At 41.7% G+C, this 25,353-nt stretch overlaps 1 protein-coding gene across 1 annotated transcript; it reads left to right on the top strand.

Annotated features, from left to right (window-relative positions):
• The first annotated feature begins 1,634 nt into the window (after positions 1–1,634).
• Positions 1,635–25,112, top strand: LOC134753522 (zinc finger protein 501-like). Its single transcript, XM_063689421.1, has 4 exons — positions 1,635–2,051; positions 21,874–22,233; positions 22,670–22,696; positions 23,508–25,112. The coding sequence occupies exons 1-4, from the start codon at positions 1,874–1,876 to the stop codon at positions 24,230–24,232; spliced, it is 1,290 nt and encodes a 429-aa protein (XP_063545491.1). The 5' UTR covers positions 1,635–1,873; the 3' UTR covers positions 24,233–25,112.
• The last annotated feature ends 241 nt before the right edge of the window (positions 25,113–25,353 follow it).

The raw sequence follows: 25,353 nt of genomic DNA, 5'->3' as shown, positions 1-25,353 counted from the left end.
ATTTCCGTCAGTAGAAAAATTGCGACAAATTTAAAAAAATGTAGGCGCGAAGGGTTATCATCCCATAGAAAAAAGATTTTCGCGCCTTTTTCTACTAACAAAGTTGTTTGATATACTATACTTAGTATTTCATAAAAAAAAGAAAAACAAATGGCAATATTTTCTCGGATTAAAATATGCCATAAATTTCTGCGTGAAAAGAAACAAAAACTTTTGACATTGACATATAAAGCCATCATGGCCATAGACCTAGCATTACATAGACCAGCTATACGCGTGCGCCCGTAAGGGATAGACATAGATGACGTCATAAACGTGGGGATACCATATTGGTAAAAATTACCCCAATATTTGATATCACGTTGGGGCGATTACCCTGGAGGCAAAGTTAGCTTGTTTGACGGTATTAAAAAATTGTTAAATAAAATGTCAATGGGCCGTTCTTTTTAGGCGTATAAACAATGAAATACCTCCTATAATTCGCGCAGGTGGTACAAAACTAAATATGTTTAGTAAATAAAACGTAAAATAAAATGTATTATGGGTTTTAATTTAAAGAAATCACAAATCGCAATCACACCAATTAATGTACACCACATTTAATCTTCACAACATTTGTTTATTTATTTTTTGGAATTAGAAGTACGAAAAAACTTCGAGGTCAAAATTACCCATAAAATTATGATATTTTCATCTGGTATCCCTAACATGATTGTTATGCAGCTAAATTAAGAAGAAGTTTAAAAATGGCTGACCTCAGACTCCTACCTACCTACGTAATTTGGGCGGATAATTTTACAAGTAATGTTTTGTTAATTTGCGTAAATATTTGTGATATTTTTATTGAAATCGTTTGATTCTACATTGCTTTGAGTGTAACGTAATTTTACGATGTTATTCTCACATATTGCGTTAAGAGGAAGGTGTAAAATACCGTACTTACGTGTGAAAGGTTATGATCTCATATTTTTGCTCAGAGCGGCTATTACAGCCGATTACAGAACAATTCACCAGTATTTTATCAAAGTTCAAGGATTCAAAACGCTAACCATCACTATATTTAATAAGAGAAAGCAAGAAGTAGTTGAAGACGTGTTTCATGTTACAATGGAATGTCGCCGAGGTGCTGCGCAGCGTCGACTGCTTAATGTCAGGTGCTATGACCTCGGCAGGGTCAATAGTATCCTGGCTTGTCCAGCCTCAGAAGAGGCTGGGCTTCTTTATAATATGGTCAAAGACATCATTCAACTTAGAAATAGTGAAAGTTAGTCTGTTGTAGTTTTTTTAGAGAGCCACTATGAGGGTGGCATTTGTTTAAAACTTAAAACCAACTTAAAACCCTCTATAAATAAATAAAGATTAAAAAAAAAAAAAAAGCACAATTTCATACAAAACAACGATAATTAAACAAGCAACGAACAAACATGACATGTCACGTACTTATTTGTTTGCCACAACCTCGGTTGTGGCAGCGGTGGAAAAGTGAAACTATGACAAGGACAAACAATAACAGCGCTTTCTCTGCTACTCCTACTGAAAGATACATAAGACTATCCCGTTCGGTCATTTTCCCCCACCCCTCATGACCGATCCAGTTATACTAGATTCATGGGCGGATCGGATGACAGGCGAGGACGCGAGGCGATGCGACGACGCGACACGACGCGATAGCTTGAATGACAAACAGAACTTAAACATCGATTTTTTGTGCTCTAAACCTTTTTAAAATGTGCACATAAAATTAAATTTAAAAGGGATTTATTCTCGAAATATTTTTTTGCAAATCAGTGAAACCTTGCAACCACGTTTAACTATGTTTTGAGTTTGGAAGCCGCCAACATCGTTGTCCGATGTATGTTGTATTTTCAACACAATGAGCAAAGAAAGCAGTATGTCAGATCAAGTACGTGTAAAAGAAGAAGTGGCCGTGAAAGAGGAGCCGGAATGGTCCGACAGCGAGCCGTGCCAAGAAGAGGTGAACTCTGTAATTAAATATGAGATTGAGATCAAAACGGAGGTGCTACCGCCTGATGAGGTTTCACCGACTGAGGGTAAGTGAAAAGTACAACTTACCAGTTCAGGCGGTCTAGCATGTTGCGTTCTCGCGCGCGATTCCATACTTGAAGTCGCGCTAGATGTAAGGAGTCGCACTAGATGTAAGAAGTCGCGCTAGATATAAGGAGTCGCGCTAGATGTATGGAGTCGCGCGCAACTCATGCTAGCAGGTCAGTTAGGGTGAAGCCAGACGAGCGTAACTTTTTGAGTTGTGAGTCGCGTAATTTCTGCGACATTCGGTTTCAAATAAAGATCTCTATCTCTATCTATCTCATACAAAACTCCTGTTTCGTTCATATGGCGTCGTAAAACGAGTTGTCCGTTACCTCTAAGTCGAACAGACGCAATTTCATACAAAATGTATTAAAAGTTAACTACCTTTGGTACTTGGGTCTTGGAGGTTTTTGGCATATGATAGTCACTCAAAAATGCATTGTAAGTTAGTTAATATTTTAGTAATACATATTTAAATTTTTGTTTGTATTTTAATTTATTTATTTTTTGTTTCAAAGCTTTTATGAGCTATGTTGCTTGAATTAAATGAATACAGTACAATACAATACAATATGAAGAAGACCGGCATATAAATAAATAAATAATAAATAAAACATCTTTATTTCGAAGAACAGACTTCATAGTTGTTAGTAACAAATGAAAACAAAACAAATAAATTTACAGCTAAAGGTTAGTGTTTATAGGTACATTAGCAATTTGCAATTTGAATTATTTATAATGTAATTTAATCATATGACTGAGTACAATTGGTAGTTTAAGAAATGATTTAAATTATAGTTTGACATGTAAATTAATATAATGTAATTTAATAATATGATTTATTGTAGTATGTAAGTGCTTTGGTTTAGAACTGTAAACTTGCATATTTGGAAATAAAATAATAATTAGATTTTAACATTACTTAACTACCTATTTTATTTTCAATACGGGCTAGTTGCTACCCCTTTAATTTGCCCAATCCAATGAGCGAGAATTGGGCTATCATATTTGTCAGCAATAACATTCAGAATACTGTTGGGACTGCTTCTAACTCGACCTGGTAGAGAGACTATTTTCTTGCGCATGATTGCCGGAGAACCGTCTATTCTAGCTTTGCAAAACATGCCAGACGCACTACATCTACTAGGTATTAGGCCAACAGCATTCTGAATGCATTGTTATACTGCACTTTTAATGCATTGTGGGCTCACTTTGTATAGTTAACCCACAGTACCCATATAAAATAGATTGTTGGGAACAGTGTTGGCCGTAATTGTTAATTTTAATTAACCATTGATCAATTTTATTAACCATTAGTTCCGCCATTAACCAATTGCATTAAAGTTAATTCGGATTAAAGTTAATTCGGATTAAATTTTTGAGACGTTAATGGCCATTGAAGTTAATTCGGATTAACTTTAATTCGGATTAACTTCAATGGGCATGAAAGTCAAATAATTAATCCGAATTACTCTCAATTTGGATTAACGTCTAATAAAATTACATTCGTGATATTTTAAAATGAGAGAGCAAAATGACCCTGACTGAACCCTGGCAGTAGAAGCAGTACCTACCTACTACCTAGTAGAATTCTGGTTTGGTGCAACACAGACATACGCGGTTTTGGTCATTTAAATCGTCTTGATGAGCACTTCGGAGAGCCGTACCCATGATAGAGCTGATGCTGAACCCTGGCAGTACCTAATGGATCTAAGGTTTGGTGCAACATAGGCACAGGCTGTTTTAGTCATCCGACTCGTCTTGATGAGCACTTCGGAGAGCCATACCCATGATAGAGCTGATGCTGAACCCTGGCAGTACCTAATGGATCTAAGGTTTGGTGCAACATAGGCACAGGCTGTTTTAGTCATCCGACTCGTCTTGATGAGCACTTCGGAGAGCCATACCCATGATAGAGCTGATGCTGAACCCTGGCAGTACCTAATGGATCTAAGGTTTGGTGCAACATAGGCACACGCTGTTTTAGTCATCCGACTCGTCTTGATGAGCACTTATGAGAGCAGTACCCATAATGGAGCTGATGCTGAACCCTGGCAGTACCTAGCGGAACTAAGGTTTGGTGCAACGTAGGCACACGCTGTTTTAGTCATCCGACTCGTCTTGATGAGCACTTAGGAGAGCGGTACCCATGATAGAGCTGATGCTGAACCCTGGCAGTACCTAGTGGATCTAAGGTTTGGTGCAATATAGGCACACGCTGTTTTAGTCACCCGACTCGTCTTGATGAGCACTTAGGAGAGCGGTACCCATGATAGAGCTGATGCTGAACCCTGGCAGTACCTAGTGGATCTAAGGTTTGGTGCAACATAGGCACACGCTGTTTTAGTCACCCGACTCGTCTTGATGAGCACTTAGGAGAGCAGTACCCATGATAGAGCTGATGCTGAACCCTGGCAGTACCTAGTGGATCTAAGGTTTGGTGCAACATAGGCACACGCTGTTTTAGTCACCCGACTCGTCTTGATGAGCACTTAGGAGAGCAGTACCCATGATAGAGCTGATGCTGAACCCTGGCAGTACCTAGTGGATCTAAGGTTTGGTGCAACATAGGCACACGCTGTTTTAGTCACCCGACTCGTCTTGATGAGCACTTAGGAGAGCAGTACCCATAATGGAGCTGATGCTGAACCCTGGCAGTACCTCGCGGAACTAAGGTTTGGTGCAACATAGGCACACGCTGTTTTAGTCATCCGATTCGTCTTGATGAGCACTTAGGAGAGCAGTACCCATGATAGAGCTGATGCTGAACCCTGGAACTACCTAGTGGATCTAAGGTTTGGTGCAACATAGGCACACGCTGTTTTAGTCACCTGACTCGTCTTGATGAGCACTTAGGAGAGCAGTACCCATAATGGAGCTGATGCTGAACCCTGGCAGTACCTAGCGGAACTAAGGTTTGGTGCAACATAGGCACACGCTGTTTTAGTCATCCGACTCGTCTTGATGAGCACTTAGGAGTGCAGTACCCATGATAGAGCTGATGCTGAACCCTGGCAGTACCTAATGGATCTAAGGTTTGGTGCAACATAGGCACACGCTGTTTTAGTCATCCGACTCGTCTTGATGAGCACTTAGGAGAGCAGTACCCATGATAGAGCTGATGCTGAACCCTGGCAGTACCTAATGGATCTAAGGTTTGGTGCAACATAGGCACACGCTGTTTTAGTCATCCGACTCGTCTTGATGAGCACTTATGAGAGCAGTACCCATAATGGAGCTGATGCTGAACCCTGGCAGTACCTAGCGGAACTAAGGTTTGGTGCAACGTAGGCACACGCTGTTTTAGTCATCCGACTCGTCTTGATGAGCACTTAGGAGAGCAGTACCCATGATAGAGCTGATGCTGAACCCTGGCAGTACCTAGTGGATCTAAGGTTTGGTGCAATATAGGCACACGCTGTTTTAGTCACCCGACTCGTCTTGATGAGCACTTAGGAGAGCAGTACTCATAATGTAGCTGATGCTGAACCCTGGCAGTACCTAGCGGAACTAAGGTTTGGTGCAACATAGGCACACGCTGTTTTAGTCATCCGACTCGTCTTGATGAGCACTTGGAAGAGCAGTACCCAAGATAGAGCTGATGCTGGACCCTGGCAGTACCTAATGGATCTAAGGTTTGGTGCAACATAGGCACAGGCTGTTTTAGTCATCCGACTCGTCTTGATGAGCACTTCGGAGAGCCATACCCATGATAGAGCTGATGCTGAACCCTGGCAGTACCTAATGGATCTAAGGTTTGGTGCAACATAGGCACACGCTGTTTTAGTCATCCGACTCGTCTTGATGAGCACTTAGGAGAGCAGTACCCATGATAGAGCTGATGCTGAACCCTGGCAGTACCTAATGGATCTAAGGTTTGGTGCGACATAGGCACACGCTGTTTTAGTCATCCGACTCGTCTTGATGAGCACTTATGAGAGCAGTACCCATAATGGAGCTGATGCTGAACCCTGGCAGTACCTAGCGGAACTAAGGTTTGGTGCAACGTAGGCACACGCTGTTTTAGTCATCCGACTCGTCTTGATGAGCACTTAGGAGAGCAGTACCCATGATAGAGCTGATGCTGAACCCTGGCAGTACCTAGTGGATCTAAGGTTTGGTGCATCATAGGGACACGCTGTTTTAGTCACCCGACTCGTCTTGATAAGCACTTAGGAGAGCGGTACCCATGATAGAGCTGATGCCGAACCCTGGCAGTACCTAGTGGATCTAGGGTTTGGTGCAACATAGGCACACGCTGTTTTAGTCACCCGACTCGTCTTGATGAGCACTTAGGAGAGCAGTACCCATAATGGAGCTGATGCTGAACCCTGGCAGTACATAGTGGATCTAAGGTTTGGTGCAACATAGGCACGCGCTGTTTAGGTCATCCGACTCGTCTTGATGAGCACTTAGAAGAGCAGTACCCATGATAGAGCTGATGCTGAACCCTGGCAGTACCTAGTGGGTCTAAGGTTTGGTGCAACATAGGCACACGCTGTTTTAGTCATCCGACTCGTCTTGATGAGCACTTAGGAGAGCAGTACCCATGATAGAGCTGATGCTGAACCCTGGCAGTACCTAATGGATCTAAGGTTTGGTGCAACATAGGCACACGCTGTTTTAGTCATCCGACTCGTCTTGATGAGCACTTAGGAGAGCAGTACCCATGATAGAGCTGATGCTGAACCCTGGCAGTACCTAATGGATCTAAGGTTTGGTGCGACATAGGCACACGCTGTTTTAGTCATCCGACTCGTCTTGATGAGCACTTAGGAGAGCAGTACCCATGATAGAGCTGATGCTGAACCCTGGCAGTACCTAGTGGATCTAAGGTTTGGTGCATCATAGGGACACGCTGTTTTAGTCACCCGACTCGTCTTGATAAGCACTTAGGAGAGCGGTACCCATGATAGAGCTGATGCTGAACCCTGGCAGTACCTAGTGGATCTAGGGTTTGGTGCAACATAGGCACACGCTGTTTTAGTCATCCGACTCGTCTTGATGAGCACTTAGGAGAGCAGTACCCATGATAGAGCTGATGCTGAACCCTGGCAGTACCTAGTGGATCTAAGGTTTGGTGCATCATAGGCACGCGCTGTTTTGGTCATCCGACTCGTCTTGATGAGCACTTAGGAGAGCAGTACCCATGATAGAGCTGATGCTGAACCCTGGCAATACCTAGTGGATCTAAGGTAGGTGGTAAGGCTCTATCATGGGTACCGCTCTCCTAAGTGCTCATCAAGACGAGTCGGGTGACTAAAACAGCGTGTGCCTATGTTGCACCAAACCTTAGATCCACTAGGTACTGCCAGGGTTCAGCATCAGCTCTATCATGGGTACTGCTCTTCTAAGTGCTCATCAAGACGAGTCGGATGACCTAAACAGCGCGTGCCTATGTTGCACCAAACCTTAGATCCACTAGGTACTGCCAGGGTTCAGCATCAGCTCTATCATGGGTACTGCTCTTCTAAGTGCTCATCAAGACGAGTCGGATGACCTAAACAGCGCGTGCCTATGTTGCACCAAACCTTAGATCCACTATGTACTGCCAGGGTTCAGCATCAGCTCCATTATGGGTACTGCTCTCCTAAGTGCTCATCAAGACGAGTCGGGTGACTAAAACAGCGTGTGCCTATGTTGCACCAAACCCTAGATCCACTAGGTACTGCCAGGGTTCAGCATCAGCTCTATCATGGGTACCGCTCTCCTAAGTGCTTATCAAGACGAGTCGGGTGACTAAAACAGCGTGTCCCTATGATGCACCAAACCTTAGATCCACTAGGTACTGCCAGGGTTCAGCATCAGCTCTATCATGGGTACTGCTCTCCTAAGTGCTCATCAAGACGAGTCGGATGACTAAAACAGCGTGTGCCAACGTTGCACCAAACCTTAGTTCCGCTAGGTACTGCCAGGGTTCAGCATCAGCTCCATTATGGGTACTGCTCTCATAAGTGCTCATCAAGACGAGTCGGATGACTAAAACAGCGTGTGCCTATGTCGCACCAAACCTTAGATCCATTAGGTACTGCCAGGGTTCAGCATCAGCTCTATCATGGGTACTGCTCTCCTAAGTGCTCATCAAGACGAGTCGGATGACTAAAACAGCGTGTGCCTATGTTGCACCAAACCTTAGATCCACTAGGTAGTGCCAGGGTTCAGCATCAGCTCTATCATGGGTACTGCTCTCCTAAGTGCTCATCAAGACGAGTCGGATGACTAAAACAGCGTGTGCCTATGTTGCACCAAACCTTAGTTCCGCTAGGTACTGCCAGGGTTCAGCATCAGCTCCATTATGGGTACTGCTCTCCTAAGTGCTCATCAAGACGAGTCGGGTGACTAAAACAGCGTGTGCCTATGTTGTACCAAACCTTAGATCCACTAGGTACTGCCAGGGTTCAGCATCAGCTCTATCATGGGTACTGCTCTCCTAAGTGCTCATCAAGACGAGTCGGATGACTAAAACAGCGTGTGCCTATGTTGCACCAAACCCTGGATCCACTAGGTACTGCCAGGGTTCAGCATCAGCTCTATCATGGGTACTGCACTCCTAAGTGCTCATCAAGACGAGTCGGATGACTAAAACAGCGTGTGCCTATGTTGCACCAAACCCTAGATCCACTAGGTACTGCCAGGGTTCAGCATCAGCTCTATCATGGGTACTGCTCTACTAAGTGCTCATCAAGACGAGTCGGGTGACTAAAACAGCGTGTGCCTATGTTGCACCAAACCTTAGATCCACTAGGTACTGCCAGGGTTCAGCATCAGCTCTATCATGGGTACTGCTCTTCTAAGTGCTCATCAAGACGAGTCGGATGACTAAAACAGCGTGTGCCTATGTTGCACTAATCCTTAGTTCCGCTAGGTACTGCCAGGGTTCAGCATCAGCTCTATTATGGGTACTGCTCTCCTAAGTGCTCATCAAGACGAGTCGGGTGACTAAAACAGCGTGTGCCTATGTTGCACCAAACCTTAGATCCACTAGGTAGTGCCAGGGTTCAGCATCAGCTCTATCATGGGTACTGCTCTCCTAAGTGCTCATCAAGACGAGTCGGATGACTAAAACAGCGTGTGCCTATGTTGCACCAAACCTTAGTTCCACTAGGTACTGCCAGGGTTCAGCATCAGCTCCATTATGGGTACTGCTCTCCTAAGTGCTCATCAAGACGAGTCGGGTGACTAAAACAGCGTGTGCCTATGTTGTACCAAACCTTAGATCCACTAGGTACTGCCAGGGTTCAGCATCAGCTCTATCATGGGTACTGCTCTCATAAGTGCTCATCAAGACGAGTCGGATGACTAAAACAGCGTGTGCCTATGTTGCACCAAACCCTGGATCCACTAGGTACTGCCAGGGTTCAGCATCAGCTCTATCATGGGTACTGCACTCCTAAGTGCTCATCAAGACGAGTCGGATGACTAAAACAGCGTGTGCCTATGTTGCACCAAACCCTAGATCCACTAGGTACTGCCAGGGTTCAGCATCAGCTCTATCATGGGTACCGCTCTACTAAGTGCTCATCAAGACGAGTCAGATGACCAAAACAGCGCGTGCCTATGTTGCACCAAACCTTAGATCCACTAGGTACTGCCAGGGTTCAGCATCAGCTCTATCGTGGGTACCGCTCTCCTAAGTGCTCATCAAGACGAGTCAGATGACCAAAACAGCGCGTGCCTATGTTGCACCAAACCTTAGATCCACTAGGTACTGCCAGGGTGCAGCATCAGCTCTATCATGGGTACTGCTCTCCTAAGTGCTCATCAAGACGAGTCGGACGACCTAAACAGCGCGTGCCTATGTTGCACCAAACCTTAGATCCACTAGGTACTGCCAGGGTTCAGCATCAGCTCTATCATGGGTACCGCTCTACTAAGTGCTCATCAAGACGAGTCGGGTGACTAAAACAGCGTGTGCCTATGTTGCACCAAACCTTAGATCCACTAGGTACTGCCAGGGTTCAGCATCAGCTCTATCATGGGTACTGCTCTCCTAAGTGCTCATCAAGACGAGTCGGATGACTAAAACAGCGTGTGCCTATGTTGCACCAAACCTTAGACCCACTAGGTACTGCCAGGGTTCAGCATCAGCTCTATCATGGGTACTGCTCTTCTAAGTGCTCATCAAGACGAGTCGGATGACCTAAACAGCGCGTGCCTATGTTGCACCAAACCTTAGATCCACTAGGTACTGCCAGGGTGCAGCATCAGCTCTATCATGGGTACCGCTCTCCTAAGTGCTCATCAAGACGAGTCAGATGACCGAAACAGCGCGTGCCTATGTTGCACCAAACCTTAGATCCACTAGGTACTGCCAGGGTTCAGCATCAGCTCTATCATGGGTACCGCTCTCCTAAGTGCTCATCAAGACGAGTCGGGTGACTAAAACAGCGTGTGCCTATGTTGCACCAAACCTTAGATCCACTAGGTACTGCCAGGGTTCAGCATCAGCTCTATCATGGGTACTGCTCTCCTAAGTGCTCATCAAGACGAGTCGGATGACTAAAACAGCGTGTGCCTATGTTGCACCAAACCTTAGATCCACTAGGTAGTGCCAGGGTTCAGCATCAGCTCTATCATGGGTACTGCTCTCCTAAGTGCTCATCAAGACGAGTCGGGTGACTAAAACAGCGTGTGCCTATGTTGCACCAAACCTTAGATCCACTAGGTACTGCCAGGGTTCAGCATCAGCTCTATCATGGGTACCGCTCTCCTAAGTGCTCATCAAGACGAGTCGGGTGACTAAAACAGCGTGTGCCTATGTTGCACCAAACCTTAGATCCACTAGGTACTGCCAGGGTTCAGCATCAGCTCTATCATGGGTACTGCTCTCCTAAGTGCTCATCAAGACGAGTCGGGTGACTAAAACAGCGTGTGCCTATGTTGCACCAAACCTTAGATCCACTAGGTACTGCCAGGGTTCAGCATCAGCTCCATTATGGGTACTGCTCTCCTAAGTGCTCATCAAGACGAGTCGGGTGACTAAAACAGCGTGTGCCTATGTTGCACCAAACCTTAGATCCACTAGGTACTGCTAGGGTTCAGCATCAGCTCTATCATGGGTACCGCTCTCCTAAGTGCTCATCAAGACGAGTCGGGTGACTAAAACAGCGTGTGCCTATGTTGCACCAAACCTTAGATCCACTAGGTAGTGCCAGGGTTCAGCATCAGCTCTATCATGGGTACTGCTCTCCTAAGTGCTCATCAAGACGAGTCGGATGACTAAAACAGCGTGTGCCTATGTTGCACCAAACCTTAGTTCCGCTAGGTACTGCCAGGGTTCAGCATCACCTCCATTATGGGTACTGCTCTCCTAAGTGCTCATCAAGACGAGTCGGGTGACTAAAACAGCGTGTGCCTATGTTGCACCAAACCTTAGATCCATTAGGTACTGCCAGGGTTCAGCATCAGCTCTATCATGGGTATGGCTCTCCGAAGTGCTCATCAAGACGAGTCGGATGACTAAAACAGCGTGTGCCTATGTTGCACCAAACCTTAGATCCATTAGGTACTGCCAGGGTTCAGCATCAGCTCTATCGTGGGTACGGCTCTCCCAAGTGCTCATCAAGACGATTTAAATGACCAAAACCGCGTATGTCTGTGTTGCACCAAACCAGAATTCTACTAGGTAGTAGGTAGGTACTGCTACTACTGCCAGGGTTCAGTCAGGGTCATTTTGCTGTCTCATTTTAAAATATCACGAATGTAATTTTATTAGACGTTGATGCAATTGAGAGTAATTCTAATAAATTTTTAGAAACTTTAATGGCCATTGAAGTTAATCCGAATTAAAGTTAATCCGAATTAACTTCAATGGCCATTAACGTCTCAAAAATTTAATCCGAATTAACTTTAATCCGAATTAAATGGCTAATGGTTAATGGCCATTAACCTTTTTAATTGTTAATTTTTAATGGTTAATGGCATTAGCGTTCGGCCAACACTGGTTGGGAATACCTTCAATGGGTATGAACTGTTGTTTGTATATAATGTATATGTACTTCGCTCAGACATAGTCAGGATTTTTTTTAATGTGACCTTTTTTGCCACTTTTGTGTTTATTTTTTTTTTTAATCTGGTTTTTATGGAGGCTTTGGACACTCTAGGTGAACATGTCAGCCTCATGGGTGCTATCATAGTTCCCTACTCAAGGGAGAGGTCAATAAAGTGGTAAACACTGATTGCTTTGTCCGATATAGGCTCTGCCAACCAACAATTGATCTGTCCATTGTGCATGGAGCCCAGACTACCAAAAATTCTTTTTCTCAAGTCCGAATTCCGGACGCATTCCAACAACACGTGAGACAAGTCATCTTGCACACAATGGTGACGATTTAACACCCATCATGCACAGAAATTTGTTTGTAGGGATGTGTCCGGACCGGACTCGGAAAGCTGAGACTGTGTTATTTCTAGTCAGGATTACGAGCTCTTTCGATTCTAATGGGATAACAAAATATCCCAAGGTTTTTTCCTATTGTGTTACCATTTCCTCATATACTTTCTATGGAGGTAACAAAAAGGAAGATTTGAAAATGTATGGAAAATTCGGGACACTTTTTTTTCTCCTATAAGGATAAAAAACTTGAATTCGCTGTATTTTTTTAGTATTGTAGCTACATAAACTAATTACAGACATAGATATACCTTATTATTATTATTATTATTATTATAGCCTCTTTGTTTCCATACTCTTTTCCATTTTTTTTTTTTTTTTTTTTTTTTTTTTTTTTTTTTTTTTTTTTTAATTTGGTTAAAATATGTTTTTATGCTGTTAAAATATGTTTTGCTGCGTTTGGGTAAAGGCCTCCTCCCATTTCTTCCATAAATATCTATGTTTGGCATTGTACATCCAGTCTTTCCCGGCAACCTCTACTATGTCCACCGTTTGACAGGTCTTCCAGTTTTCCTCTTCGCTGGTAATGGTCCTTTCCATTTTGTTGTTAATGTTGTCCATCTGTTATCTATACACCTTGAGATGTGTCCTGCCCATTGCCACTTGAGCTTTAGAGCTTGTGTGAGCGCATCCTTTACGTTTGTTTTGCTTCTTATAGTTTCGTTTCTAATTTTATGCATTTTGTTAATTCTCAGTATGCTTCTTTCCATAGCTCGTTGTGTAGTATTTATTTTTTGTTTGATTTTGTTAGTATAAGTCCACGTTTGGCATCCATATAGTAAACTGGGCATAAGGCATGTGTCCATTACTATCCTTTTTATCTTCATACTATATTTTCCTTTCAGAATTTCTTTGAATGACCAGAACTTTCGCCATGTAATATTCTTCCTTCTATCTACCTCTTCCTCGTTATTAGTCCGTGAAAAGGAAATTTGCTTGCCCAGGTATATGTATTTCTTTACATACTCAATAGTGTTTCCATTGACATTGATGGGAATGTTTGGGCTGTTAGTCATTACCTTCGTTTTGCTTCTGTTCATTTGTAGGCCTACTTTATTGCTTTCTTTTTCTAGTGTGCATAGCATATTCTCTAGTTGTTTGGCATTTTCCGCAAATATGATTATGTCGTCTGCAAACCGCAGATGCGTTAGGTGACATCCTTCAATGTTGATACCATATCCAGTCCAGTTTAAGTTTTTAAAAATATTTTCTAGTACGGCAATGAAAAGCTTAGGCGACAGAGGGTCGCCTTGCCTCACTCCTCTTTCAATTTTAATATGATCTCCTCTTGTTTCAAGTTTAACTCTGCTTGTGCTATGTGAGTATATGTGTTTGATGATATTTATGTATTTCTCTTCTACTCCTGACATTTTCAGTGCATTCCAGATTGAGTTATGGCTGATGCTGTCGAAGGCTTTGCTGTAGTCAACAAAAGCAACATATAATGGTTTCCTGAATTCATTAAATTTTTCGATTAGTTGTTCCACTACATGTATATGATCGGTGGTGCTAAAGCCTGAGCGGAAGCCTGCCTGTTCTCTTGGTTGTATGGTGTCGATTTTTATAGCAATTCTTTTCAGTATAATCGATGTGAAGAGCTTGTATACACTTGTCAGTAGGCTAATGGGTCTGTAATTTCCAATGTCTAGTGGGTCTCCTTTTTTGTATATTAGTACTATATCAGAAGAGCACCATTGTGTTGGAACTATTTCAAATTCTAGTATCATATTAAATAATCTCGCTAGGTGCTTAAGTAATATTGGAGCTCCTAGTTTAAGGCAGTCATTTGCTAGTCCATCTGGGCCAGGGCTCTTTTCATTTTTCAATTTCTTTATGTGAGAGTTTACTTCGTCTTCGTCAATTGATTTAACTGAGTTGCACTCATTGTTGTTGATATGTTCTTGCTGTAATGGAGTATTTTCTTTCTTGCTGTAGAGTTCTCTATAAAACTTAGTTGCATGCTCTAATATCTCCTTTCTTGATTTGGTTTCGCCTGAGCCATTCTCTAACTTTTGTATCCAATTCTTGTGTAGAGCCATTTCCTTGTAAGCTCTTTTGGTACTTCTGTGCGTTTGTAGATTTCTTGTTATTATCTCTTCCCTGTAATTATTGTAGTCTTCTTTGATTGCTTTGTTAGTATTTTTAAACATTTTTGTGAGTTCCTTTTTTTGTTCTTTAGTTTTGTTTTTAGTTTGTATTAATTCTGCACGTTTCTTGATTAGTTCTTTTGTATGGTTGCTAAGTATTGTATGTTGTTTCCTTCTAGTTTCTTCCCTACTTTGTAAACTGCGCAATATATTCTCTTCCAAGTAGTTGTAATATGTTTGTACACTTTCAGGCATATTGGTCAGTTCTCCATTAAGATTTGTTTTTAGGTTGTCTATGTAATTTTTAATTTCATCAACAGTTTTAGGGCTTCTTATCTTGTTTTTATAATTTTTTCTGTTTTTACTTTTGTGGCATAGATTGAATGTTGCTCGAAGTAGTCTGTGGTCCGAAGAGAAGTTGATTTTGTTTAAAACTTCCATGTTTTGGACCATATGCGGTTTATTTGTCATAATAAAATCTATCTCATTTTGGATTTTATGATTGGGAGATGTCCATGTCCATCGCTTTCCCTTTTTTTTCTTGAAAAGTGTATTGATAATTAGTAGGTTGTGTTCGAGAGCATAGTCTACTAATAGTTGACCCCTCGTGTTGCGTTCTCCAAATCCATAATTTCCAAAGCACAGGCCTTCTTCTTTCTCAGGCTGTCCAATTTTTGCGTTGAAGTCACCCATTACTATGAGGTTCTCGTCCGCTAGATCGTGTGCTTTCTCCAAGTCGTTATAGAATGCTTGAACAACTTCCTCTTGTGCTGTGTCTGTTGGGGCGTATGTCTGAATAATTGAGATGTCACAATCTTCTATTTTTAGTTGTAGCAAGGCAACCCTTTCGGAGATACCTGTAAAATTATGTATTTTGTTTTTATGTTCCTTCTTAATCAGAAATCCCACGCCATGTAAACCTTTTGTTTCTCCAATGTAGCACAGAATGTTGTCCTGATATTCTTCGATTTGGCAGCCAATTCTCTTAACTTCAGATAGTCCTAGCACCTCAATATTGATGTTGTCTAGTGCATGTATGAGTTGCAGGTATCTCTCATTTGATGAGAGGGATCTGACGTTATATGTTCCGATATTTATGGTAGTATTCAAATTTAAACACTTTTTGGGCTCCGTGTGTGTTTTATTTGTGGGAGGGTTTTGGTCGCAATCCCCACGATGACCAATCGGCTTGGGGAGTTTGTTCTTATTTACATTTGTTGTTTGGTTTCCATTTTGTTGATTTTGTTGTGTTTTATTAGCTGTTGTTTCTATGCTGTTGTTTTGCTTCCGGGGTCTGTTGTGCGGTAATTGCTATTGGTTGCTTGAGGATGATAAGGAGTTTGATCTTGAACGGTTCATAATGTCGAAAGCATTTGTTTTATAAATTTTTGCGGGGGCTAACTGCGTTGTCTCTTCCGAGGGCTTGTTAGTATTATCAGATGGTGAATTTGTTGGGGATCGTTTCCTTTTCTCGCTTGTTTTGTCTTGACTTGCTTTTTCTTTTATTATGAGTTTGTCATATCTGATCATGGCAATATTGCCCTTTTTAATTTCTTCTTGCCTTTTTATGTTCAGCTCTTTTCTTATTTGAATGACATCCTTAGGATAGTCCTCAGAGACGTAGGTATTTGCTGGTAGCTTTTTACCATTCTTCAGTACTTGCAGTCTTCTCCATGCTAGGGTTAGTTTGACTAGTATGGGTCTGTGTTTTTTATCATTCTTTGTGCCTAGCCGGCGTACTTCGCTTATTTCCCACTTGTCAAAGTTCTCTATATCTCCATCTTTTGCCACATTGTTTAGGGTTTTTAGAACCAGTTCCAGTAATTCGGTGTCATTCCGCTCTGATTCTTCCACACCATGAAGTATTAAATTGTTTTTTCTTACTTCTCTTTCTAAGTTATGTACTTTGTTCTTGAGCACTGTTACATCTTTTTTCAGTTTTGAGTTCTCTTCCATAAGTGGAGCTAATTTTTCTTCTATGGCGGATGACATGCTTGAGTTGAAGCTTTCTTTTAATGAGTTAGTATGTTTTTCAAAGTCTCTCCTTATTATATTCATGTTTTCTTCCATTCTCTTCATTAGTGATTCGAGTGTCGTTTCTGTTGCCATGATGTTTCAATTTACTACTAATTTGGTAGTCAAAGAATATTCTGGTATCACCGATTTGGGGCTGGTATCCCTTTTTTGGGGTAATTTGGTATTTTTAACTAGCAACACTGCGTTAGCCGTCGGCTGTCACTGTCACTTAGCGGATGTGACTTCAGTGCGTCTATGTTAGGTTATAATGTATAGTTATAGTTATATATTGTTCGCGATGCACTTTTTAACACTATTTTCCTTTAAAATGCACTGTTTTTCCGCGGATTTTTAGTGAATCACAGTCTTTGGGCTTTGTTCTAGATGTATTTCGATGTTTTACACTGCAACACTTGTTTTTACACTGGTTTTTTATAATAATCTATTGACGACACTTAGAACGGTTGTTACTTGACAGTTGCCAGACCGGAAAAAAAAAAAAAAAAAAAATATATATATATATAATATAATAAATATACCTTATCCTATTGTAAGTACAAAGTTTCAGAGCAAACTAGCTAGTCGTTTTAAAATGAGAGCGTAACTACGTTTGTATGGAGAACCGAGCTGGCCGGGGACTCTTAAGTGTTCTGTGTACCGAAGATGACATTTATACAAGAACATTGTTCCAACAGTTACCCAACATGGATGTTTACTTGTGTGATAGCATAAGAACGTATATTCTCTAAAAACCTGCCTATATACAGTACCGGCCAATAATATATCACCTTTGAGTGTTCTTGTATGAGCTTGTATAGAGTAAACAAATATAGGTTAGTTTGTAGATTGCATATTTTACTAGTTGTTGTATTTGGAAAGGGCACGAGTGAAACAACCGATGGCTATAGACACACTGCTTTAATACATGTACCAATGGAAGCGGGGAGGTGCGCTCACGCACACATACATAACAATCCTCCCCATAGTTTACAACTAGTCTAAATATAAGGATTACTTAAAATAGGGTTTATAATTAACTTGGGGACGGTTTCGTTTGACTCTGTCCTGGCCGACAGTAGTAGACGGGTTGGATACACCTGGATCATCTGACCCTTCCACTGGGGTGTCGTCCGACTCGGCGTCCTCGAACCGTTCCTGTGGGTCGTCGTTGGGCGGCGGCAAAGAACCGGTTAACTCTGCACCTTCTGCGCTTAGACCGACTACTTGGCCGCCTTCTCCTCCCCCACTATTTTGCACCTCGCTGCCGGTAGTAGTACCCGACGATGAAAGGGTTTGTTCTGATGAAAATAAATCTTCTAGAGAGATGTCATCTAGAAACGAACCGTCCTCTTGTCCCTTGTATAACATTATTTGGTCTTTATGTTTTTTATACTTATCTAAATGTTCACAATCTTGTACTAAATATACAACTTTTCCCAACTTTTCCCTAATTATACCCTTGCACCATGTAAACTTATTATTATTAAAGTTCTTTTTGTATAAAACTTTATCGCCTATATTAAATTCTTGTTTATTTTTTCCACTATACGCTTTACTCTGTAAACACTGTTGTTTTTTTACATAATTATCCAATGACGTGTGCGAGGAGGACGCAGTCGAAGGGTTAAGTATGTCAAGGCGTGTCCGAAGTTTACGGCCGAAAACTAACTGAGCAGGCGAGTGCCCCGTCGTGGAATGTATTGAATTCCTGTAGTCAAAAAGATATTTTTGTAACTTATTATTACAATCTTTAATATTTCGACTATTTATTAAACAGGATTTTATTCCCTTTTTGACTATTTTCACGGAAGCCTCGGCTTGCCCATTGCTAGCCGCGTGGTACGCCGGTGACGTCACCGGTGTTATGCCATTCAACAAACAGTTTGTCCTCCGTGTAATTTAGTAAACAACTCTTTAATTGTGGGTAACGGATATTGTTCCACACACAGCTGCTTATTAATGCTGACCGAGTAATCCGCACAGATACGCATGGTGCCATTATTTTTTAACACCGGAACTATTGGAGATGCGTATTCCGAATACTCAACAGGCTTTAACACCCCTAGACTTACTAAGCGGTCTATTTCTTTATCTACTTTTCCTTTTAGAGCAAATGCTAACGATCGCGCCTTGAAAAAAACCGGTTTCGCGTCTGGTTTAAGCTGCAACCCTACTTTGTACTTATTAAATAGGCCTAAATCGTCTGAAAACACTGCTGGATAATTACTTTGCAATATTTCCATTTTATCTCGTTTTTGCGTACAGTAATTAACTGTTGTTGTCATTTCTAAGTTAAATGATGAAATGAAATCTCGACCTAAAATCGGCGGGCCACCATTGCGAATAATGTAAACATCAATCAGCTGTGTGCGCCCCGCGTATTCTATGGGCATTGGCGCCATACCTATGCAGGCCAGGTTACCGCCGTTATATGACGCCAGATTTTTCTTAGGCGCGCAAACCGTCACTTTAGAGAAATGCTTGTTGAATAGCCGCGGTGACATCGCCGTGACCGCTGCCCCGCTATCAATTTCAAACTGTAAGGGCACGCCTTGTACGGTTACCCATTCTAACATGGGTTCCCCCTTTATGGAACGAATATTAAACAACTTACCGTCGTCTCCCTCGCTCACGTCATTCGCCATAATGCACTTTACTGTTTTGCACATTTTTTTTAAATGGCCTTTACCGCGGCATTTCTTGCATCGATAATTAGAAAAACGACATTCGGCCGTCTTATGGTTTGAATAACCGCACACTGCACATTTCTCACGGGCCGAATCCTTGGTCTCGCTGGTGATCTTGAACAGCTGGTCACTCGTCGAGGCCGTTTGTCCCGCACCCGCCGACACCTCCCGCGCGCAGCGCACCGCGTTAGCCAACTCCACCGCCTTGGTAAGCGTCAGCTCCTTGAGGTCCTGCGTGAAAACCTTGTCCCGCTCCCGTCCCGGCAGCATGCCCATCATAAATCTGTCGCGAAGAACTTCCTCTACGTTTGTGAAGTCGCAATCCGCTGACAAACCACGTAGCCTTGCCGCCCATTGGGTATGCGTTTCTCCGTTTTGTTGAACGGCCGAATAGAATTTGTACCGTTCACTAAAACCAAACACCTTTGGAACAAAGTGGTTTTCCAACAACTTTAATACATCTTCGTATGGCACTTCTTCTATCTCCGCTGCGAGTTTGTAAGTACCGTCAATGAGTGTGCTAAGTAAAATCGCTCGCCTTTGTTCGCCTGTCGCGTCCGACGTCGCATTTATTTTATTTGCCACAAACCATTGCAATAAGCGAGATTTAAATGTTTTCCAGGTCTGCGAATGGTGATCAAATGTTGGCAAAATTCCGAAATGCGCACTGGACGTGGACATTTTTAATTTCGCGTAGGTAGGTCGCCGCCAATGTTGTATTTGGAAAGGGCAAGAGTGAAACAACCGATGGCTATAGACACACTGCTTTAATACATGTACCAATGGAAGCGGGGAGGTGCGCTCACGCACACATACATAACAATAGTCATTTTATACAAATATATGATGAATACTATGAAATTATTATTGCAATGAAATACTATGAATTACAATAGGATACTCAGCATATTACTAAAAAACCTCTAGTAAAAAAATGAAGTTAACAATACATTTAAAAATTAACCTCTATAAAAAAACCTTTACATGAGACCAATTTTTCTCATCGCCCGTACAAAGAAATTCTACTAGATTACTTAAACCAGTGAGGTGGAAGTCATTCACAAATATATAAAAAAAACCGGCCAAGTGCGAGTCGGACTCGCGCACCGAGGGTTCCGTACTTTTTAGTATTTGTTGTTATAGCGGCAACAGAAATACATCATCTGTGAAAATTTCAACTGTCTAGCTATCACGGTTCATGAGATACAGCCTGGTGACAGACAGACGGACAGACGGACAGCGAAGTCTTAGTAATAGGGTCCCGTTTTTACCCTTTGGGTATTACGACCCTAAAAAAGTTATATCGTAAAAACATGGAGGTGATATATTATTGGCCGGTTCTGTATACACCAAAGACTATGGAACTCCGTATTAGACGGATACAGTCTAAGGAAAAAACGTGCCTCGAAAATCAAGAAAATTTGATTCTCGATCAGATGGCGTTTTACAACCTTCTTCTTCTTGTGTTAGGGGCTATATAAGGCTCCAGAGCCTATATATCACTGCGACCATCCCTGATCTATTGTGATCGCCACCTACTACAACTCTCGATCCAAACCTGCAACTTCAAACAGCTGCAGGATCTTTTTGATTTCGAGAGACTTTAACTCCTCCGGGCGCAGTATATGTCCACCCAGGTTTAAGTCACGAGTACGCATTAGGCAAGGGCACTCTGTGAGGATGTGTAGGGGCGTCTCCTCTGCCTCCATACAGAGTCTGCACCGCCCCATGTCACATTTCCCCATAGTGTGCATGTGCTTATTTAGGCCGCAGTGCCCGGTAAGCACCCTTACCAAGTTGCGCAGTTGGTTCCTAGACAGCGCCAAGGCGCTCGAAGACGCCTTTTTGCTGAAGGCCTTGATAAGCGCTTTGGAATGGTTCAAACCTGGTTTTTCCCTCCAGAGTTGAATGGTTTTGTAGTGACAGTAGGTCTTTAGGGTGAGCCGCGTTAGGCTTCTGGGAATCCCACAAAACGGCTCAGGACTGTAGTTCTTCCCATCCCTCCCCTTTTACAACCTTTGGCCTATTCTCGTTTATTTATTTATTTTATTTAAAATTTTAATCAGGCAACAAGGCGGTGGCGATGACGCTGAAGGGATTGACGTTGACGGTGAAGGAGATGGCGTTGATGGTTTCGTTTGTTATTTAACAATTTTAACACATATAAGTGAAAGTACATGGGTCAAAATCATATAAAATGCGGCGTGTATGTTAATGTCTTAGTGTAAGGCCTGTGCCAAGTGCAAGTGCAGCGTGCATGTTAAACAAATGCAAACGTTTAGGAGCGGCCTTAGTGCACGCTGCTCAAATCACTTGTGAGCCCGACACCACGCTGCACGCCCCGCCGAACACTCCGCTCCGAGCGTCCACTCAGGCCTGTCCACATTTCATTTGAAAATAACAAATTCAAATCGAATTTTGAACTACAATGCAATAAGTGAAGGTACCAAATTCAGAACTGCAGAAATGACTGGGACAGGGGACTGGAGGTTAGGTACCTGTTTTATTAAAATCGATTTGTTGTCGTTGCCGAGTTAGTTTTTTTTATATTTGTAATTTAATAATTCGAAGCTATCTTTTTAATAGTACATAGGGATGTTAACTTTGTAAAGAAATTTGATTGACCTTCTCATTGTTTCAGATACAACTACAACGGAGACATGTACAGCATCCCAAAAAATAACAGATGTTAGCACATCACCACAACCAGACCAACCTCTAAGTTATTACAAAAAAATGAAAGCGAAAAAGACATTCTTTTGCCACACCTGCAACCAATATTTCTCAAGCAAAACCGTCTTAAATACGCACATTCGAATTCATCTCGACATAAAGCCTTACTGCTGCGCAATATGCGACAAAAAATTCAGGAGTCCGTCGTGTTTAACGATCCATAAGAGAGTACACACTGGAGAGAAACCGTATAAATGCGAAGTATGCAAGAAACAGTTTACGAAGCGTGTTAATTTGAAGAGACATTTGCGGACGCATGTTGCTGCAGGTATTTTTTATTGTTTTTTGGAAATTTCCTTCATGTACCTTTGTGAAATTTTGTGTGCTCTGTTGTACATATTCAAAATTTTATTTTGGACATTTTATTGTCTCATAAGGTTTCAAAAAAGTAGTTTACAGCAAAAACACCTTACAAACACAGAACCCCCTAGCGGGTGGCTGACAGTTGATGTGTTAATAAATATGAATGTTACCACTTTCCCTAAGGCCACAAAATAAAATGTCTAGATTTCATTTCTATAAAAATATATTAGAACAGGAAAAGTCCATTAGAAGCATAAAACTTCTACAGTCATCAGAGCTTCGAAGGTTGAGATGTAAATTACTGGGAATGACTGAGATGTGTCTCTCTATTTTATACGACATCTCAGTCCGTTATGAAGAATACACTATAATTCTAATTATATAAATTGTTTACGTTGCAGGTTTGATCGACGGCCCAGCTAACATGGGTAGGTAAAAGCCTTAAATTATGTGTGTATACCTCCCGCGTCGAATGATGACTGAATGACAGTTCCTTCAATCCTCTTTTAGTAAGGATTAATAAAAAAATAGTTGAAGAAATACGTTTTTACCGTATTTGTATTACTCAAACGTTACATTTCTAAATAAATTACTGTGCTAAACTTCCAAACAAATGTCGATAAACAATTTACGTCACAGCTACTCCATAAAAAAGTGAACATTCGACGCGTTTAGTGTTATACGTCTCAAAATCGATTTTAAAATTTCATATTTTATTTAGGTACCAAATTTTGCTAACCGCATCAGACACCGCAGTCCACAATGTACAATATATTATGATAGTTCCTTTTTGTCTCTTTTGCTAGTCTTTAGTGAATTTAAACTTACATTTTAACATCAAAATGATGTCATTTTGTTATCGTTCGCCCGTGCATCTTGCTCCCGCCAATAAATGTAGGAACAATTATGAGCGAAATGCATGCGCAAAGAAGTACCCGTACCATGAGTCACTAAAGTCTAAGTATTTTGCTTTAGCTTATTTAAAAAATAATTAAAGAAATGTGTTTTAACTGTATTTTTATAACTTAAATAAATTTGAAAGTTCTGGGGGATTTGCCTAGTCATACGACTTTCGTTGCAGACACATGTTTTCCTTCTGCGGCGTTATTAACATGGTCTCGTTTTTATCGCCTTTGGTGTCTGCACTTTCGCACTTACATACTTAGAACGTGACAGACGATAAAGAGGCAATCACGCCAAAACCGCTGAACTGTATTTAACATAATACTTTTTTTATAGGTGTCAAGCTATTCGAATGCGAAATATGCCACAAGCAGCTCACAAACAAACGCAACTTAATCGACCACATCCGCATACATACCGGAGAAAAGCCCTTCAAATGCGACGTCTGCTCAAAACAGTTCGCCGACAAACGTAACTTAACCTGCCATTTAAGAATACACACCGGTGAAAAGCCTTATGCGTGCCATCTCTGTCAGCGCCAGTTTGTGCAAAAAGGACAGCTGAACTCTCATCTACTAAGTCACTCTGCAGAAAAGCCTTACCCATGTGACCTTTGTGATAGACAGTTTACAAGAAGAGATCTTCTAGCGCATCATAAGAAATCAACTCATAATGGGGAAAAACCGTACACCTGCGAAACGTGCCAAAAGAAATTCGCCCGCAAAATGCATTTAAATAGACATATGATCACACATTCTGATACAAAGCCTTATCCTTGCGAAATTTGTCCTAGACAGTTTACGAATAAACGTAACTTTATTAGTCATAACAAGATTCACGCGGGTGAGGTGCCGTTTTCATGCATGACGTGTGTGAAGCCGTTTAAAGATGAGAAGGCGTTGGCAAGACATAAAAGATTCGTGTGTGAGAGAGATCCTAGTTTGGGGCCTGTAAAACCTAGGAAAAAGAGTAATAGAAAAGCGCCTGAGAAAAAAAACGAGACTGAACCACCACAGGCTCTGAATTTGACAGTTAGTATAAAGGAAGAACCTGAGTCGTAGATTAATATTTAGGACACAAAGGGATCCTTAGTGTTTATTGTCTTGGAGTGTAGGTATAATAGTGTGAAATGTGAGTGTAAAATACCTATAGATAGATTTTTGATGGATAAATAAACTGAACGCATCATACAACTATCGTTTGAATATATATATGTCGAATTGTGATGGCGGCGCCACTAGTTCGCAATGATGTTTATTAATATTTTAAATTTTTTGTTTTTGTTTGTCATAAGCAGGTAGCTTCATGTAAACAATCCGTGTAGATCATAATTGTTCGATCGCTGTCAACTGGTAGCGACACCTGTTGTCTGTAACCATAATTCATTTAATTTTCTTACTTGCAACACCTTGTTCAAATCTTAATTTAAATAGCGTTATGTTGGCCAACCTGTATTCGTGTTTCCGGCTGTTCTTTATTCTGATTTGGTTGTTCAGAACTAAGTTGGCCAACCTGTAGGTACACAGTTTCCGTTCTTGCTTTATTCTGATTGGCTCTTATTAATTTAAATGAAAACTGTATACTGTTTCCGGTCGTTCTATTTTCTGACTGGTTCTCGATTGTAATTGTTATGTTGGTAGTACACTGGAAACGCAAGCATTGGGTTTATAACTTGATTCTGATTGGTTCCCCTTGCTTGGACATGGCTGTTGGCGGGAGACGGTATGGAGGTGGTGAAATGAAGCCACGAGTGGACATTTTGATTTAGCATTCGGTTAGAAGTAGACGTGCTCGCCAAGAGACTTGTCAGTTTCCACTATACCTAGGTTACCTAAAATACCTAGCTGCCATAAGCTATAGTTTTAATATAGTTCGATATCTTGCGTTTTGTAACAAGTGTTATTTCTTATTGTGTTAGTGCAAATAAAAGTTATTAATCAAAGTTTATAAAGCGTTTAACTTTACTAGCGTGTTCTAACGCTCATTCACTATGTCCGTAACCCGTGATAATGCCCAGTCTCCTATTCCGGCCGCTCCTTATCCGACATATATTAATTACAATATTAAAGAGTCGGCAACGTGCGTGTAATATCTCCGGTGTTGCAGGCGTCCATAGGCTACGGTAACTGCTCACCATCAGGCGGGCCGTATGCTTGATTGCCACCGACGTGGTATAAAAAAA

Source organism: Cydia strobilella, chromosome 27 (assembly GCF_947568885.1).
Source record: "Cydia strobilella chromosome 27, ilCydStro3.1, whole genome shotgun sequence".
Classification (NCBI taxonomy): domain Eukaryota; kingdom Metazoa; phylum Arthropoda; class Insecta; order Lepidoptera; family Tortricidae; genus Cydia; species Cydia strobilella.
The sequence above is the reverse complement of the archived record's forward strand: the minus strand, read 5'-3'. Positions and strand labels throughout refer to the sequence as shown.